The sequence below is a fragment of the Tachysurus vachellii genome, chromosome 8 (genome assembly GCF_030014155.1).
Source record: "Tachysurus vachellii isolate PV-2020 chromosome 8, HZAU_Pvac_v1, whole genome shotgun sequence".
NCBI classification, from domain to species: domain Eukaryota; kingdom Metazoa; phylum Chordata; class Actinopteri; order Siluriformes; family Bagridae; genus Tachysurus; species Tachysurus vachellii.
This window is the reverse complement of record NC_083467.1, coordinates 508,597-527,500: the sequence shown is the minus strand read 5'-3', so window position 1 is coordinate 527,500 and position 18,904 is coordinate 508,597. Positions and strand designations below refer to the sequence as shown.

The window sequence follows — 18,904 nt, the reverse complement described above, 5'->3', positions numbered from 1 at the left end:
ACTACAGACCATCAATGGTTCTGTGACATACGGATTGAGAATTAGTGAGTTTAAGGCTCAATGCTAATGAATATATATTATATGTACTACATAGTTCACAGTGTTTAGGACACCGTGGACTTCATGACACATGCATGTTTATTTGGGACAGAATGCTTATGTACACATTCTGTTTGTGAATGTAGTCCATCTGCAGTGACACCATTTTGAAGTGTCAGTAAAAATTGTGTCTGAACTGAATTTTCTGTTTTCCTCTCTGCTGCAGCTTGGACGAATATAACCGTTTGGTGACACTGTGTAACGGGACAAGAGAGGGACCTTTGCGTCGAGGCTTGAAGGAAAGAGGCAACATTACTTTGCCAACGATGGGCAACGTGCGCAGCTGCCTCCAGTTGCGGGACTTCGACAGGCCGCCGTATTTTACCAACTCCACCTTTAGCTTCAGGTGCAGCACACACAGAGATCCAGTTTAGTTCTCTTGATGTTCATTAGATGTTTATGAATATCGTGTATATGTTTATAATACGCATTATAATAATTAGACCAAACCTACCTATTTTTAATAGACACATCCCATTCACGAATGTTTCTATTATGTCAGTGGTCTTAAAGAGCTGCATCACATCTCTAAATTGTCTTTAGTGTGTGAGAGTGTGTGAGATTGTGTCTATACTTGTGCCCTGAAAGACCACAGACTCCCTGCTAAATGGTAGCTTTAATGTGAGTTCCTCCCCAAGTGTCATTGCACACTGTTTTGTTTCACAGAAATGCGTTGGAGGGGTTCGATAAAGCAGACGGAGAACTCGACAGCGCTGTGATGGGTTTACACAACCTCGTCCATGACTTTCTGAGTGGCACCAACGCACTGTCCCACTCGGCCGCCAACGACCCCATCTTTGTGGTGAGAAATCAGAATCCGAGTCAGTTTCATTCCATTTCAGCGAAAGCATTTCCCATTACTCCCACTTTACCTCACCAGTCTGTGACATAGCAGGGTTTAGTTTCTGCTTTTCAGTGTGAACTAGTTAGGATAGAGCTGTATGTGTCTCTTAGACAAAACCCAGACAGATGAAGAATGATGACAGAGATGAACAGTGATGACAGAGATGAACATCTTTTATCTCCTTCAGGTGTTACATGCCTTCACTGATGCCATATTTGAAGAATGGCTGCGTCGCTTCCCAAAAAATGACAGTTTTCCTGAAGAAATGGCTCCAATCGGCCATAACCGCCATTTTAATATGGTTCCCTTCTTTCCTCCGATCACAAACGAGGAACTCTACATTCCCTCTGTGGAGCTAGGCTACTCCTACCAGATCGACCTCGGAGGTAAACATGCTAGTTCTACAAAAGACACTCATGTTAACATTTATGCCATAATGTCTCTCCAGTCGCTAACATTATGCTATCCTCACACAAGTTTAACACTAGCATTATGCTAACTTCACATCAAGACATCATCCATATAACAACATCCTCGCAGTTACCTGGAACACCAAAGCAACTCACTACAAAGACCGTAGCAATGACCTGAGTACACTGATTAAAAAATTCTAACATCTCGTGTGTGTGTGTGTGTGTGTGTTGCAGATGCAGGTCAATCCCCAGCCGTATTCATTGTTGCCGGCTCCTGCCTCGCTCTTTTCGTCCTCCTCCTCCTTATGGTTCTGTACGCACGGCAGAGACACAGAAGCGAGTACGAGCCGCTCGTCAGCGTTGGTTATCCTGCTGTGAAATACACCGAGGACGCCTGATTAAACGCACACAATCTTAAATGCAGTATGTTTAGTTAAGGCACTGCTGCACACTGAACACCCTAGCAATAGAGCAATACAACTAACATGAGTGACGCTAGCTGGCTAATTATCAGTCCAGTCAGCATGCTAATTCATTCCTCACACAAACCTCACGCTAACATTATGCTGATGTTTCACTAACTCCAACTCTTTTAGCATGCTAGCACGAGTAAGACAATAAATGCTGAATGTAGATTACTTTTTGAATGATTTCCTTTCTAAATGCTTTAGATTTGGCACACAACAACTTTGACAATTCACAAGCCATTGTTTTAACTTTTACATGGTCTATTACTTACACTTGAATTAACTCATCTATGTGAAGCCAATCTCACTGGATTCTGTGAATTTCAGCCTTATATTTACAGTTTTCTGTAAATTCCTGTTATAAAAACAAATGTGTGCGATGTCAATTGCTAATAATAAAACTGTGATTTTGTTATTCTTTAAGCTTCTCTCACTTAGTTTTTTTTAATGGTTGCAATTTTAATTAAGTTTATTTAACAACAAAGCAGAGTGTAGCCAAATTCAACTAGCTAATGTTACTATAATTAGCCACTGGCTTTTTTACAAGCCATCTACAAAAATTATAACTCTTATTAATAAACTCTTATGTCACATGTGTGTCTAGGTCACATGTGTGTGTCTAGGTCACTTGTGTGTGTCTAGGTCACTTGTGTGTGTCTGTCACGTGTGTGTCTCACAAGCGTCTCATGTTTACACTGCAAATGTAATTTCTCTGTCAAACAGCAGAGGGCGACAAACTGCGTATTCCCAAACATATCTGAATACAATATAGAGCAAAGTTACTTAAAACTCCACATTAAAGTTCAGATCACGGTGTTAAAGATGTTTCTATAGTTGATTTAAGTCGTATTAATGAATCAGAGGTTCAAACACATTTCTGTTTATTTCTGCAAATGAAAATTAACATGTGAAATGAGCTTTCTGTAGCTATGCGACATGTTTTAGCATCGATAAGACACTCAGACTTGGAAATAAGTTTCCTTTCTGAATTACATTAGTCACACATATACGTATTTATATGCCGGCCACTTTAATAGGAATACCTGTACACCTGCCTGTACGTGTGGTGGCAGAGCAAACAAATAAGCTCTCTTTATAAGTGTGGGATGTAATAGCCTCGTGGTCACCGTGTTGGACTACTGACCGGAAGGTTGTGGGCTCAAATCCTAGGTTCACCAAGCTGACACTGCTGGGCCATTTAACAAGGCCCTTAACCCTCAATTGCTCAGATGTATAAAAAATGAGATGAAATGTAAGGTGAGCAGAAGACAGTGAAGTGGATAAACACAGTTGAACAGAGCTACATATTAATAAATGCATGGATGAGCACAGGTACCTGTTCCTATTTAAGTGGCCACAGACTTATTATCTTTTTTGCATTGTGTGTCTATATCAATTTTACGGTGAATTACAGATAAGAATTAAGATGCATTACATCTCTCAACACCACCACAGCAAAGTGCTTCGTGTACATTCTACATGTTTTATGTTCTGGTGTGTAAATGATTTTTTTGATTTCTGCTCAAAACATGGTTGTCATCTGATCACTGTTTAAACACACACACACACGACTGTGTACTGAAGTTTCACGAGGCTTCATTTCTTTCATAGACTCCAACCATAAACACATTCATTAATGTTACATCCTGGTACCGAAGCAGACTTCCGTTCGTTTTTTACTGTTTAATTCACACAAACTGAAATGTGAAGGTGCAAAATATTTTTTTTTTTGTTCATTTTCTTCTTAAAAAAGCAGATATTTTGTTGGGTTAAGACTCAATTATAGCTGTAAATTCTTCAGGAATATGTCTATTGGATCTCGAAGTCACTTGTAAAGTGGAACAGATTTTCTCTAGGACCTCCTTTATTTAGCCCCATCCAGCTTGTCCTCTACCCTTATGATCCATTTGCACATTAAAGCTGACGTGATGCTCCACCACCATGCTTCAGCATTAAAAAACAAAATATTTCATTTTAAATGATATTAGAATTTGATTGTTTCAGTTCCAGGTTATAACACTCCAAAATGTGGAGACGTTCAAGAGCATAAATACTTATCCAAGGTACTTTATTAATTAATTTTTTATTGCTGTTATTCTTGCACTAATGTGGAAATATCTGGTGAACAGAGCAAGTGGATTGTATATGTTCTGACATTGACACTTTACTCCACCCTCATGAAAAGTATTAAATATGAACTAAGTGCTAACTCTAAAGTGGCTGAAATTGAATGCTAATGTGGACTCTGACAGGCAGGATTTAGGCACCTGGTAAACAAGCTGACCAGCCCAAATTCTACTCAAAGCACTTTTAAAATGGTCCTAAAAGAAGTGTGTTAACCAAAAGGATGTTAAAGACACAATGAAAGCAGAAAATTTCGCACTGGTTATTAATTGAAGATAAAAGAGGAAACTGAAGTAGAAATAAACGAAGTGGACACGACGGAGGTGAACATCCATTTAGTCGGTTTTCACTTTCTCCATCCTGCAGTCCTCGAGCCACCTTACACTAATGAACACATAGGGCTGTATGTATTAGCTCTGCTGCTCCAGAGATGTGAGGATGGACAGAACCAACAGAAGGAGGAGGAGGAGGAAGTTGCATGGGTGGATGTGTGAGGTGGAGGACTCTTCTGTCTTTGGGTTTTCAGTGTAGAGAGGGGGAACCGGAGGAAGACACGACTCCATACAGCCACTCCCACTTCCCGATCCACTCACCTCATCACCTGAAAGACAGAGAGAGAGAGTGAAAGAGTTGCCACCATTCAGTTAATATCCTGCAGAAGTTGCTGCACCGTGTCTCACTGGTGTCATCGTCGTGCGTCTGGTAGCCGCTGTAAGCTCGCTTTAGTGTGCTGGCCACCGCCGGGTAATCGAAAAACAATTCATCAAAGGCTTCAGAGACGTTCCTGAGACAAAAGAAGAAAGAAGGTATGAAGCAGATGTGAGGTGTAAGATGATCCACACTGCTCCATGTGTTGGTGTGATCAACTCACCAGTCTTGTTTCTCTGCGTCCCAGCAGCTCGTCTCCTCTGCGCTTGCAGCTACGTTCTCATCCTGACACACAAACTCAGGCAGCGACGACCAGAACGACTTAAACTGGGACAGTTTCTCCTTAATGTCCACTACCTGCAACACACACATACACACACACACACACACACACACACACAAACACACACACAAATAATTAAATATAGTTCCCTTGTGTCTCTGTGGTTCCAACTAGTGTTAATTTTGTCACCTATTTTTAATTTAGTCTTAGTCTTGTGCCAAATGTCCTTGTTAGTTTTAGTCATATTTAGTCATTCACATATCTTTTTTGTTAGTCTTAGTTTTAGTCGACTAAAAGGCTCGTCATTTTAGTCTAGTTTTAGTCAAAAGAAAACTCAAGGTATCTTAGTCAAGTTTTAGTCGACTAAAAGTCTTTTAATTTTAGTCTAGTTTTAGTCAAAAAATTGTAGCTTGACCACATCTGGAATCTATTGTAAGAATAAATACAACGAGGCCTCATTAAATGCAATAATATCAGGGACACAAGTGTTATAGTGGTAATAAATAACTTAATGAGAAGCCTAAGATCAAAACTGTAGGTGTGTGTGTATATATATATATAAATTACAGACTTAATGCGTTATACATGGTATTGCACACACCATTATTGATGATATTTGGAGCAATATTACATGTAATTGTTAAACTTGATTCCCTTACATATACATTTGTTTTTAAGCCTAATTATTCATTTTGATTATGATGTGATTGTGACAGGGGGGTGGGAAGAGGTTTCAGGTTGGGGGGTGCTGAGTTTTTTCTGTCACCACTTTTGAATAAGAAACAATATCAAGGCTATAAAACTTGTCAAAACTCCACGAATCACAAAAGTATCAGTGAGAAGTTGAGAACACGTTTAAACAGTGCAGACACTCGAACTTGACCACATCATATTTTTACTTTATTGATTTTAATCGTAATGCAAAGACCAGTCATTGGCACAGGGACACAGCCTGTCCCTATCTCAGGCGTCATCGGGCATCAAGGCAGGATACACCCTGGACGGAGTGCCAACCCATCACAGGGCACACACACACTCTCATTCACTCAGGCAATCACACACTAGGGACAATTTTCCAGAGATGCCAATCAACCTACCATGCATGTCTTTGGACCGGGGGAGGAAACCGGAGTACCCGGAGGAAACCCCCGAGGCACGGGGAGAACATGCAGACTCCACACACACAAGGTGGAGGCGGGAATCGAACCCCGACCCTGGAGGTGTGAGGCGAATGTGCTAACCACTAAGCCACCGTGCCCCCTATTTATTTATTTATTTATTTATTTATTTATTTATTTATTTTTGTTTGTTTGTTTGTTTGTTTGTTTGTTTGTTTGTTTGTTTGTTTGTTTGTTTGAGCGGCGTGTTGACGAATTCTTTCTACACACACACTATTTTATTTCTTGATAACAGACCGCTGCGAACTATAACACACCGTTGCCATGATAAACAGAGCGTTGCCATGGACACACAGGATTCTCACCGTAGAGACGGAGCGCACTATTTTCTTTAGCGGAAACAATACAATTGTTTTTAAATCAATAAACTCCTTTTTAAATCATCATTTTGAGTCAAATTATCGATTTATTTGGTAGGTAACAATATAATAATCGGGATCCGATTCACGGACCTGTAACTTGAGCAACAGCGAAGCCGCGAACTCGTGCTGAATATTTTAAAGACGTAACAGCTGATGATAAAGCAGAGACAATTGTAGACGGAAATGAAGAGATTTTATCTTAGTTTTTATTTTATACAAAACATTTTCGTCAACAATAATGTATGTTAATTTAGTCTTAGTCAGCGTTTTTGGACAGTGGTGCAGTCTCGTCATCGTCTCGTCTTAGTCATGAAAATAAAGGTTGTTGACGAACATATTTCGTCTCGTCTGACGAAATTAAGACTAATTCCAACAGCGAGAACAGAATGAAGAGCTGATTTCGTCAGAGCTCAGAGTGCAGTGACAGTCGAGTCTATATTCCATCAGAATTTCCATCTAAATTACTGTCCCTTTAGAGAAGAAACTAAAAGTTGGGGTTTTGCGTCATATTAAATCGTCGTTACTGTTCAGAAAAATCTGCTTTACAAAATGCAAAACAAAACAAAACAAACACACAGACTTGGTCGGACTCGTCTTGTTTACTTTGGCGCGTTTCGGCTCGCTAAGTGATAGTTATTGTGGAATTTGCCGAAAACTATAATTACACAACAGCATGAATTCGCCCTGAATAAATAAGTAAAAGTACTTAAAAAAACTGGGTCACATAAAAAAGTAGACATATGACAGCAATCTGTTTTGTCTGTTGTTTCTAAACTCTTCCAAATTCAATTCAGTCAAGAATCGATATTTCTACACAGATAAATATAATCACATAAGATTTCAGCAGTTTAGGTTTAATTCCAGGTTGAGGCGTTATACCTGGGATAAGGATCAGGATCAGGATTAGGATTAGGATAAGGATAAGGATTAGGATCAGGATTAGGATAAGGATTAGGATCAGGATTAGGATTAGGATTAGGATCAGGATTAGGATAAGGATTAGGATCAGGATACAGGTTAGGATTAGGATAAGGATTAGGATCAGGATTAGGATTAGGATAAGGATTAGGATAAGGATTAGGATCAGGATACAGATTAGGATTAGGATAAGGATTAGGATAAGGATAAGGATTAGGATCAGGATACGGATTAGGATTAGGATAAGGATTAGGATCAGGATTGAGTGTCAGGGTTTGGATTATTATTATGTTGATTATTATACTTCAAGCCAGGTTTAGGAATTAAGACTTGGACAAATATTTATTTTGTGGTCAAGATTATCATTAATATTTCACTGTGTAATAATTTTATGGTTCAATTTGAAGTAATAGCGAGACAAATCATGATGTATGTGTTACTTTAGGTCAGTTAAAGTGAACCATAAATCATCCTGAGAGTGTTAGAACACTGAAACATCACACAACACTAAATATAAACTCAAATGTGCAGTGTGGGTAAAAACACTCTGTCTGTGGAAGTGGTAGACCACAGTCAGTTCACACACACACACGGACGCACACGTGCGCACAGGCACACACACGTGCACACAAACACACACACACATACACACATGCACACACAAACACACACACACTCCAACTGCAGGAAACTGATGTAACAGTCTACACCACATGGATCATCCAAATTCCACTAAAATGACAGGCATTTTTTTATTAAAGGTAAAAGAATCCATCGCTACAAAAGAGAGAGAGAGAGAGAGAGAGAGAGAGAGAGACAGACATCTCACATAAATAAACAAAGGATTTGTCTCAGGTTTAAATAATGTGTTCCTGAAAAATATAAAGATCAGGGTTCTGTGTCAGGGTCGTATTCGGAGTTCTGTGTGTATTTAGAAAGTTCCTCATATTCAGATCCCTTATGTGCCTCACATTCAGATTATTCAGACGACTTCACATGATTATTCTTGAGTAGAAACATATAAAGGCTGTTTTCTGACACGTGTCTTAAACTCAATCACCTTCCAAGATGAAAAATCTCAGGGATAGAAAATGCAGACTGAAGAGAGAAACAGGATGTAAAATAAAAGCAAGATATAATGTAAAAATAAAAACTATAACAGACTAATACGATGAGATGAGGGAGAAGATGGTGAGTGTTTGATTAAATCTCACAGAAGAATATGGCTGATGTGTTACTGTATGAACAGAGCGAGTCGTAATGATCACATCGATCACTGGTTTAATTCATCAGAACGGCTTCACACTCCATATTCAGCAGCACAGAGATGCACTTGATCCAGCACATCTTACTGTTCTGTATTTTTTGTATTGTCTATTTCATAAAAATTACTTAGCTAGCTAACTGGCTAATAGCATATTCAAGTCTTTTTTTTAGCAATTGCTAATTAATAGCTAGTTGTGTTTTTTATGTAGAGTTTATATAATTTTGCTAGTAGAGCTGTAAGTTGTATGTCGCATGTTAGTGTTTATTTTAGCTTAATGGTAGCGATCTGTGTTAATCATGTAGTCTGTGCAACTTTGCTGTCTGACTTCGCTGCAATAAAGTTATTAATGTAGCAAAACTTTACTAGTTTTTGTAGGTTTGTGCCAGTCAACTCGGTCGTTGTAAATCTGGCATCGAAAGTGCCGGAGACGTCACGATCTCGTCTGATCTTTTCCAAAAGCTTTGGCTGACCACAACCACGAAAAACCTGCAATTACACAGAAAGAAAAATGGAAAAGGAAGAAAATCAGAATGTTGCCTTTATGAATCACACAAGTCATACAATTTTACCTAAACTGCGCTCTCTGTAGCATAGCGCTAGAGGTCACTTGTGTTTAGTGTCTCATGCGTTAATCGCTAAACTCTTAGCTAAGGTCTTTCAATTATGAGGCTGTGTCAGAATTAAGGAGTTCAAATGAAGTAAATTCCACATCACAAACATGCAGTTGTGATCTAACAGGAGAAATGTGACCTACTTTATACGACAGCTCCATGGTTTTCTCCTGCATTGTCATGATGGCGTCTGAAATCTTGACGTCGATCGGCTCCATGACGGACTCGATGTTAAGTGGTCCTTCGAGTCTCTCAATCAGCAGCAACATCGCGTCTGGAAAGAAAATCAGAAATGCTGTGTTTTTGTTTACAGATACAGATAAACGATTGCTGTGTTAATTTGCTAATTATTTGTGAAATATTTCAAATTGTTAGAACAGTAAATCAAAAGAGAATTAGTTATGAACAAGAAGATCTGCATATAACAAATACCTCACGTTAGCAGTGCTAGTTTTAATAATTACATTTTACAAAGAATTTTAAAACAAGGGATTGTGATCTATCAGTATTCTTCCTTCCTCACTATGTCCTTCTTCCTGATTTGATTAGTTTGGTCATTAATTTCCACTTCATGTGACTGGATCGTTTCTCTCCAGCCAATCATACTGAATAGCACAGAAAGCTTCAGTGGCAACAGTGAAACTAACACTGACTGCTAATAATCATGGAGGCCACAGGAGAATGACTTTTTGAAGTCAAACCAAAGGAAGCCATGAGTTTTCACCTGCTGAGATATCACTGTCCAGCGTCTATGATAAAGAAACGCGTAGAGGTGAGTTTCGTTTTTTTGCTAACTAGCTAATTAAAATGCTCACTGCTTGGAAAATTTTAACTTGAAAAAGTATAAATAATTTCTTCCAGCCATAAATGCTGGTTTGCTTTATCACATTTACATTACATTACATGGCAGAGGCTCTTATCCAGAGCGACTTACAAATGATCTCATTTTATACACTTGAGCAGTTGTGGGTTATGGCCCTTGCTCAAGGGCCCTGCAGTAGCACCTTGTCATTTTCCAGGGTCAGTTCTTGTCTCAGATTTTGACACTGTTTCTACTCTAGAAGGTTTTAATTCACAATCCTCATTCATATAGTTTGTCAAACTTCCTGTTTTTATAAAATGAAAATGGCTCCGGTTCGGGTGTCTGACATTTTTCTATCTGTCTCTCTCTCTCTCTCGCATTTTCGCTGTCGTCATTTTCCGTCTACTCAAATCTTATTCTTTGATTGTAGATCTCTTGTTGAATAATCTCAGCTTTTTAAAAAAAATCTGTATAGTGCCCACTCTTTCTACCCACAGTAAAAATCACCCCTGTCGCGTTCACGCTCACAGTGTCGAGGTGAACGAGGGCGAATCTTAGTGGTTTTTGTCCCAAACACAAGGGCACTTTCCTTGCTCTTGTGCTCTGGTTCCCAATTTATTTTTGTAACGTTAAATCCATCCAAACTGCCCGTAAAGCCGCAAAAATGTTTGAGGAAATCCTTCTCTTCCTGGAAACGTGCATTTTATGCATATTTTGGGATTACGTTAACGCCACCAAACCAGCCAGTGCGTCATGTGGACAGAACGGTCCTGTCTGCTAAAGGATCAACAATCGAGGCTAAGATGCAGCGGGTAAACTTTCCCAATGAAACATATTTAATAACGATATTATATATAAATCTGAGACGCAGGAAATTGATATGAAACTGAAGTCGAAGAAACACTGATTTTACTTCGAATTAATAAACAAATTGTTTTCTGTTTATGGTGAAAGAAAGTGAGGACAGTTTCTATTGGAGCAACATAACCCAGGACAAATGATAACTCCATGATCCTGGGTGGTGAATGTTCATCAAGAACCACATAAAGAACAAGGCATGCCAATTTAACACACTGCTTTATTATTATTATTATTATTATTATTATTATTATTATTATTATTATTATTAAAAGGAGCACGAGAATAAATGTGTTTCCCACTCATGTTCCTCAGAGGAGTGGATCCCACTTGTATCTGGGCTGATCTTGTACGGAATATGTGTGTGTGCGTGTGTGTGTGTGTGTGTGTGTGTGCGTGTGTGTGTGTGGTTAAGAGCAGCACAGCTGTAAGCCATTATCCTCAACCTACATCTGCTCCTCTGTCCACTTATTCACGTTTATTTAACCTCCAAAATAAAATAAAACCAAACCGCGAAGGTCACATAAACACTCATTATAAATCCATTTAGGCCACATTCAGCCAGTGGCCTATATAGTGAGAAGGGTGTGTGGTTTAGGACAACATCCTCAGTGTACTGCTTATGGTAAGACATCTGTACTGATGTTTTTAACTGTGAGGAAGCTAGTCGAGTTAGCTGTGTGCAAGCTGGTAACCAGTGAGATTCTTACCAATGTAGCGAGTCCAGTCGTCATCCATTCTGAGTTGAGACCTTAAACAGAGCTTCAGGACATGAAGGCAGTAATCTTTACATGGCTTCTGTGACGTCGCACCCTGGCAGTACGGGCAGTAAAGCATTTCAGTGATGTTGCTAACACATGTTGTGCTCAAGTTAACCTGAGAGACAGGAGATGAGACGAATCAATGGTTATGACAGAAATGATTCACTGTTCACTCACTCGTGCTTCACAGGAAGGAGATTTCATTCAACCCCATGAATGACACGTCCAGGGACGAGAGGTGATTAAAAAACATAAACATTCTGTAACTTCTTACTCTTTTAATGTTAAAAAAAAAGGATAAATTGCACAAGATGTTCCTCATTTTGACAAAGTCTCTACACAGTGTAGTAGCAGCATCCCTTACTAGCATGTAGTGTATCTAGCTATTTCATTATTAAAACAATTATTTGGCTCACTCAGCTATTATAAATCACGAGTAGTGTCTACAAAAAACTTCACCATATCAACAATCATGTGAATAATAACTTGAATGTTTATCTCATAGCATACTGAAGTAAATTACCAGGTTATAGCATGTGGCTAACAAACTATTCAGCTGAATAAACACAACTGGTTTATGCAGGTTACTACTGGTCTGGACCCCTAACAAACATCACTACTTATCATTAGCTTGAAGAAATATTAGTTAAACAAATTCCATTCTGAACATCAAAGAGAAAAGATAGCTAACCTTGGATGCATTGTTAGCCACTTCCTGTCCAAATCCGAGTCCTTGGACGAAGGTACGAGCTACGGCAAACGCCCTTGACACCTGAACTTTGACAGTTTTTGGCACGTCACCGAAGGGCTTGAGATCATCCATGTGTTTGTTCACGCACTCCATGTAATCGTCATTGATGTCATACTGTGAGTTCAGCAGCTGGAACATGCGCTCCATCAGATGCACCCAGAAATCTCCGATTGCCTCCTCCAGGTTCACATTTTCACCAGAGTAATAGTGTTTCAGTTCAGAAAACAGCTGCTGGAACACGTCTGCGTTCTGCGTGTACAGATCGCCGTAAGTGCGAAGGAACATCTCATTCAGCGAGCGTTCGGTTTTCTCCAGGAGCTCCAGGAAGAAATCTACCCAAAGAAAAATAAATTACAGCTCATCTTGTCAGGGATGTGTTTGATGACAATTAACAATTAGTTTATATAATTTGAGGAAAACCTCCAAAATTTCGGATAAAATTATGTTAATAATTTCTCTACCACAGAATTGTGAATGTGTCAGACAGTATCTACAGTATTCAATCTATCTAGAAATATATAGGTTTTATGAATGTCTGTAATATTTAATAAATACAATTTTGCATTAATGCAGTTTAGAATTATAAATAATGCACATGTAAGATTTATATTTAAAAAAAGCATCAAAAAGCTCGTTTTCTGTATGGGAGCATCCTCAGAAGTGTGTATGCAGCTTAGAGGGAACTGTGGAACATCAGTTAAAGGATGTGATAAAGATTCTATCCCTAACCATAACTTCTATCCCTAACCTTAGTCTTAGATGTTGTTAGCATTTGGGTGCTAATGAACAATGGTGATAAGCTAATGTAACAGACATGTACTGTCATGATTTTATCATTTTGAGGTGTGAAGGATGTGTATAAGATGCTGATTTGCTAAAATTATCCATCATATATTTTAGGGACAAACCGACCAAATAGTATTTTCATTTATGATAAGACAAACATTTAAGTAAGGACAAGACATGATATTTGATGGTAGGTTTGCACATGTTTGGAGTTTACAGGTGAAAGTTTACTTTTCTGTTTGCTAAACATGCTACAAATTCACTAGCTGCTAACTTAGCAACCAGTCAACTAGCATAATTTCTGATGTGGTGCAACATCATTGATTGTATTACAGCACACGTAACACAAAATACAGGTTTACATCTGCTGGAAAGGTTGGTAATGTAACAGAAAGAACTTTTGTAATATTTAGCTATATTAGCTAGTTTGTGATTCCCTACAAAAGCTAACTGCTTAGCTGATAAAACAATTAAAGCAAGAGATCCACGTTTCTTTTAGCTTCTAAATGTAAAGAGAGAAGTCGTACCATCAAACATTTTATATCTGGACTCAAATGTGTTCCTCAAGTCTTCAGTGGCCTCATCCACAAACTTTTCAAACTCATGTTTACTCCTCTCAATGAAATTCATCTCCATTTCTGTGCTACAGCAAGTCCAGTTCTGCACACACACCTGCAGGTAGTCACCTGGACAAATAAAGCAAACATCACACAGATGATGAAAAATTCATTTTTAATATCCAAACCAAACAGCAGACTTCAAAGAGAACCTCAGCAACAACTGTACAAATTAATATAGAAAATAATGACAACATGCGTTGAGATATTCTAAGACTGTACAGTTCTATAAACCTTTACCCCATAATTATTATACTGTATGTATTGTAATGACTCATCTAGACAGAATAACGTCAAAGTCTTAAAAGTTAAGGAGATACTTCCATAGGAGAAAGATCTTGGTCCAGTCTTCTACTTTCAGCTCTTTTAGACGTTCTCTCAAGTTTGCACATGTGGACCTCTTTAATTCACACCACAGGGTTTTATTTTAGTGTTTAAAGATGGCCATTTTTTGGTTATTATTTTAACCTCCTGGTAGAGGCAACTATTTTTTATTTTTTTTTTTAAATTATTGCATTGCATCGGAGGTTGCAGTTCACCATAAAGATAGTTGTGGTGCAGACCAGAAATATTTGTGTTGTTTACATACTGCGGCTTGTCAGGTTCAAACTCACAATTTTCTGTTGCCCCACTAAAACTTTTATTTCTGTATTAAACAGACATTATACAAACATTTTAGCCTGTAGTTTGGCTTGATTTTGCTAGAGAGTGAAAAATAGGACAGACATTCTTGCAGAGTTCAGCTGTGACAATCTAGTTGTGGCTAATTAGCAATTCAGCTATATGTGGTAGCTATAAGTATTACACTGTGTGCTAATCGTTGTGGTGCATTGACTGAAGTTAACGGATATCAGTACTCCAAATTCAGTTGTTCTCGTTCCTAAGCATATCAGCGATCACGTTCAGTAACTGCTTTATCCTGGTCAGGATCAGGGGATGTGAAGCCTTTAAATAGAACCTCCACACATTGTGGAATATTAAGCGTGTAATATATAATTATAAAAACATGTTTTTGAACTGAGTTTTCTTTCTGTCTTTCTTTCTTTCATCTATCATGTTAAACTGTAAATCCTGTTGTGCTGGTTGCTAAATCATGCCTTCTTCATGAGCATGATTGTTATGATTTTTGGGAAATCCAGTGTATAATTTGTTGTGGCAAAACCTTAAATGCATTAAGTAATTCAACAGATACTTTCATTGAAGATCAAGACTGTAAATTGTGTAGTTTTATTTCTGTCCACTTCTATGGTTACATGATGATATGTTTCAGTCAAAATGACATTCTTTGCATGCTGTTTTTTTTTTCTTCATGTTCATTCAGCAAATTTCTCCTAAACCATATTCAGTCTTCGTGGCCATTTTAAGGCAAATATAGCCACCATGTTAAACCCATGTTCCCTCCAGGGAACCAAAAATCATGATCACTTTCTATTTAGATCAGAATTGTTTTTGTAGCCACACAATAGTAAAAGTGTTTTTGATTGGTTCGTGTTTTTCCCCTCCTTCCCTAAAAAGCTATCCTCATACACCAAATAGAGCCTAAATCTGTGGGAGAAGTGATGCAGTTCTTCAGTAAAATCTCAATAGTGCCTTCTTGAAATGGGAGGGAGAAGATGGGGAGGATTTGTGACTCCTGCTTGGTTGGAATGAAATCATGAAATCCTGATTGAGGTCAATGAACAGCATTCCTGCACATGCCTGGTGTTATTTAGGACCATATGCAGGGCAGTGGATATGGAATTTTGCCCTGTTGGGGTGACAGAAGAATCGCATGGGGTCCATTGATGGAGGAGTTTACTTTTAATATGTTCAGAAATTGAGAGTCATCAGCAGAGTGAGGACCCATTTGCAAGAGATTTAATTTTAACAATAAAAAAATAATAAAAAAATACAAAAAGCCAACAATCCAAATAAGGCAAGCAGAGTTAAATAAGGTTTGACAAGAACAAAAATAAAGGTAAAACAAAGATAAGGTAAGATAAGGTCCAAAAAGGCCATCATCAATCACATTGCTCAGAACTTCCACGAACACAAGGATTGGCAAAACTTTCCAATGAGACAAAGAAACAGCAGGTTACACAAACAAACTAATCATGGTTAAATCATGGCTGCCTCATAGAATTTCTCTAAAAGTGGTAAATAATAAGAACTGGTGTCAGGGTTATGGGCCTACAGAGATGACTTCTAGCTGCAGTCTCACAGTTCTGTGCCACAACCCTCATGCCAAAGGACTGGTAGACCTAACACCCAGCCACGAAGTCTGTATCTCAGGTGTCTAGCATATGATGCAGGTCTGTTCAGCTGTCTTGAGAGCTGCATTGTAACCTGATCTGACTGAAGTGTCACAGGTTTCCAGCAGCACAATATACCAAATTTAAGATTTGCACATGATTTGGGTGTCTGGGAGACAGTAAGCTCATCTAAATCTGATGCTGATGTAGCTGAGATACAGAGACGTTAAAGGAGTCATGGCAGGTAACAGCCTCCCCAAATATATTCCAGTGACAAAGCACTTCTGAAGTGCTGAGATGGTCCCTTCAGGCAAAGTTCTCATCTTTTGCACAACCGGTTTGGCAATTTGTGCAGATGGATGCTGGAATTAGCTTAGTAAAGCTCTAATCACACAAACATGTGTGGGCTTTGTACACTTCATGGATGTTGGTGTAAACAAGGTCCACTATGTTTACCACATTCTCAGTTTATATTACAAACTCAACGTGAACTGAATTGTTTTTCTGCATCTCAATAAAACGTTTTTGGATTGTGCAGTCTGAAGGTTCCTAATGGCTCCATACTGTCAATTTATCATCAGACCTTCAAATAATTCATTACAAATCATGAAGGTCACTTCTTCTTTTGTCCAGATACCTATTCACTAAACATTAGACTAATGGGTTTCTGCATATTTTAATGATAGTTTAAACATGCAGCAAGTCATCAATGAAGAAACAAAGCTATTAAGAGCCGTTATTAATCGTGTGTGTGTGTGTGTGTGTGTGTGATTCTGTTCACAATTTTTACTACAGTGTTAAAGAAGACAAAATGTATACAAATAAACATTACCGAAAAATCTGACTTTATTTTTATGGTGCGTGATGGAACAGAAATAATGTGTAAACATTTAACATCTAACATTAACCATTATTAATGCAGTAATTCCAGTTATGTGATGAACATTCAGGAAGCTTCAGATGTTCCGTTATCAGTGAGAACTTGTTTGGTGGGTCATGTTACGTTAGCTATGGGAACGGAGATACGTCTGATGTTTCCGTACATCTAAACAAGTTTTCCAGTAAGCCATGCTTTTCTCACCTCATTATAAACAGAACTAGGGGATTGCCTTGATTTTTTTTTTTTTATATTATAACATGACACAGAGCACTTTATTCATTACCTACTTTATATTTAGTAACTAGACAACGTGTTTGAAATTTCCACAGTAAAATTTTCATTTCGGTGTGATATAGATGACATTTTTTAGTTTTCTACAGCAGTATTTTTAGTAGTCGCAGTTTACATGCTGTCTGAGGGCCTTACAGTATAACTACAGTAACAGTATAACTACAGTATAACTACAGTAACAGTATAACTACAGTATAACTACAGTATAACTACAGTAACAGTATAACTACAGTATAACTACAGTAACAGTATAACTACAGTATAACTACAGTAACAGTATAACTACAGTATAACTACAGTAACAGTATAACTACAGTATAACTACAGTAACTACTCCTAAGACTACATTAACACTGGAAAACACAGCATTTTCTACTAACATTCAAACATTTTGGTTCCATTATTTTGTACGAAAAGGACTGTATGTGGAAAGTGAAGTTCTGATTTAAATAAGACTAATAAAAAAAATAAACTCTAAACGTGGCACTTGGTCACAACCAGGAGGAACGGTGCGGTTTGGACCCTTTTCTGTAAACTTTAACTTACAATCAAAACCCTTTGTAATGAAAAATAAAACTTGTGTCATTGTGCACTACAGAGGCAGTAGGACAAGATTTATTTAGTTTGTGATGCTGCAGTCAGTCTGGACGCCTCACGCGCTGTTGGTGCCACGTGCACCCGGTTATACGTGTGTGCATATGTGTTTCTTACCTGCCGTGACATTATCAGGGACGGTCCCGGAGCTGAAGCCCATGTCACTGTACACCTGTCTCACCGCGCTACACCCGGCGGGCGCGCGGTCCTCGGCGCGCACCAGCGCACAGAGCGCGCACAGAAGGAGCTCAGCGACGCGCGCGAGAACCATCGCACATTCGGGTTATTAAGAAATCAAGAACAAAATAACTATTATAACGCAAAAAATATACAGATCATCCAGCTCCACTTCCGGGCTGAGGGACCACCATCATCATCATCACCACCACCATAACCGTAGACGCGCGTGATGCCTCTCGAGCTGTTTATTTGTAAGCGCGCGCACAAGACTGAGGCATCAATAAGAAGAGGAGGCAGTAACGTGTGTTTGTGAGGGCGTAGACACGTGTGTGAGACAGACACGTGGGGAGTGAGACAGGCCGAGGCGTCTCACTGCTCTCACCATTATTCTGTGAGTCACATCATCTCAATCACGAGCAACTAAAACATCACACTTTTATAGAAAACACATTTTAATACAATAAATCACTGAGCAACATTACAGTAATGAATGAACTGTAATAAATGAAAGAGTAATGTGCTCTTTATTAAAGTGACTCAGTTTAATTCTCTTCACTTAGTTATTATTGTCACTTCCACACAATTGTCTGGACTTTAACTGTCTCCTGGTCCTGAAGCTGCTTTGTGATGTTTACTGACATGTCAGAGAACCTTACTGTGTGGTGACAGCTTTACTTTATTATTCTGGGTTTAATCTGTCACTCTGACTGCATTGTCCTCTGTAGTATCTTACATATGATGGTAAAACACACACACACACTTACTTTAACAGGGATGTGTAGACTTGTGTAATAAATGAGTCACATTAGTAGTGACTAATAACTAATAATTGTGATAAAACTACAACACTGAAGTGAAGTATTTTCTCTACATTGCTGTACACGATAATGCACACAGAAGTTATTAATATTTAACAAACATTAATCTAGTAACTAATCA

At 38.5% G+C, this 18,904-nt stretch overlaps 2 protein-coding genes across 2 annotated transcripts in view; one reads left to right on the top strand and one right to left on the bottom strand.

The window, feature by feature from the left end:
* dct (dopachrome tautomerase) overlaps nucleotides 1-2,144 on the top strand; it is a 4,788-nt gene extending 2,644 nt beyond the window's left edge. Inside the window, exons 5-8 of the mRNA XM_060877221.1 lie at nucleotides 266-445; nucleotides 766-901; nucleotides 1,131-1,329; nucleotides 1,591-2,144. Of these exons, the coding sequence (XP_060733204.1) occupies nucleotides 266-445; nucleotides 766-901; nucleotides 1,131-1,329; nucleotides 1,591-1,754 (679 nt within the window). The 3' untranslated portion in view covers nucleotides 1,755-2,144. The remainder of the gene's footprint in view (nucleotides 1-265; nucleotides 446-765; nucleotides 902-1,130; nucleotides 1,330-1,590) is intronic.
* A 576-nt stretch (nucleotides 2,145-2,720) lies between these two features.
* LOC132850580 (glypican-6-like) lies at nucleotides 2,721-18,218 on the bottom strand. The gene is made up of 9 exons (XM_060877220.1): nucleotides 17,903-18,218; nucleotides 13,700-13,858; nucleotides 12,327-12,718; nucleotides 11,585-11,750; nucleotides 9,358-9,488; nucleotides 8,967-9,089; nucleotides 4,819-4,952; nucleotides 4,628-4,731; nucleotides 2,721-4,548 (listed from the first exon to the last, which is right to left on the bottom strand). The coding sequence occupies exons 1-9, from the start codon at nucleotides 18,054-18,056 to the stop codon at nucleotides 4,358-4,360; spliced, it is 1,554 nt and encodes a 517-aa protein (XP_060733203.1). The 5' UTR covers nucleotides 18,057-18,218; the 3' UTR covers nucleotides 2,721-4,357.
* Between the last annotated feature and the right edge of the window lie 686 nt (nucleotides 18,219-18,904).

Bases quoted from the DNA above. Each gene is read 5' to 3' on its own strand.
- LOC132850580 (XM_060877220.1), bottom strand. From the start codon at position 18,056: ATGGTTCTCGCGCGCGTCGCTGAGCTCCTTCTGTGCGCGCTCTGTGCG. The intron at 13,859-17,902 runs GTAAGAAACACA...TTATTTGTCCAG, and splicing joins CCCTGATAATGTCACGGCAG to GTGACTACCTGCAGGTGTGT. The intron at 9,489-11,584 runs GTAAGAATCTCA...TTTTCTTTCCAG, and splicing joins CGACTGGACTCGCTACATTG to ACGCGATGTTGCTGCTGATT.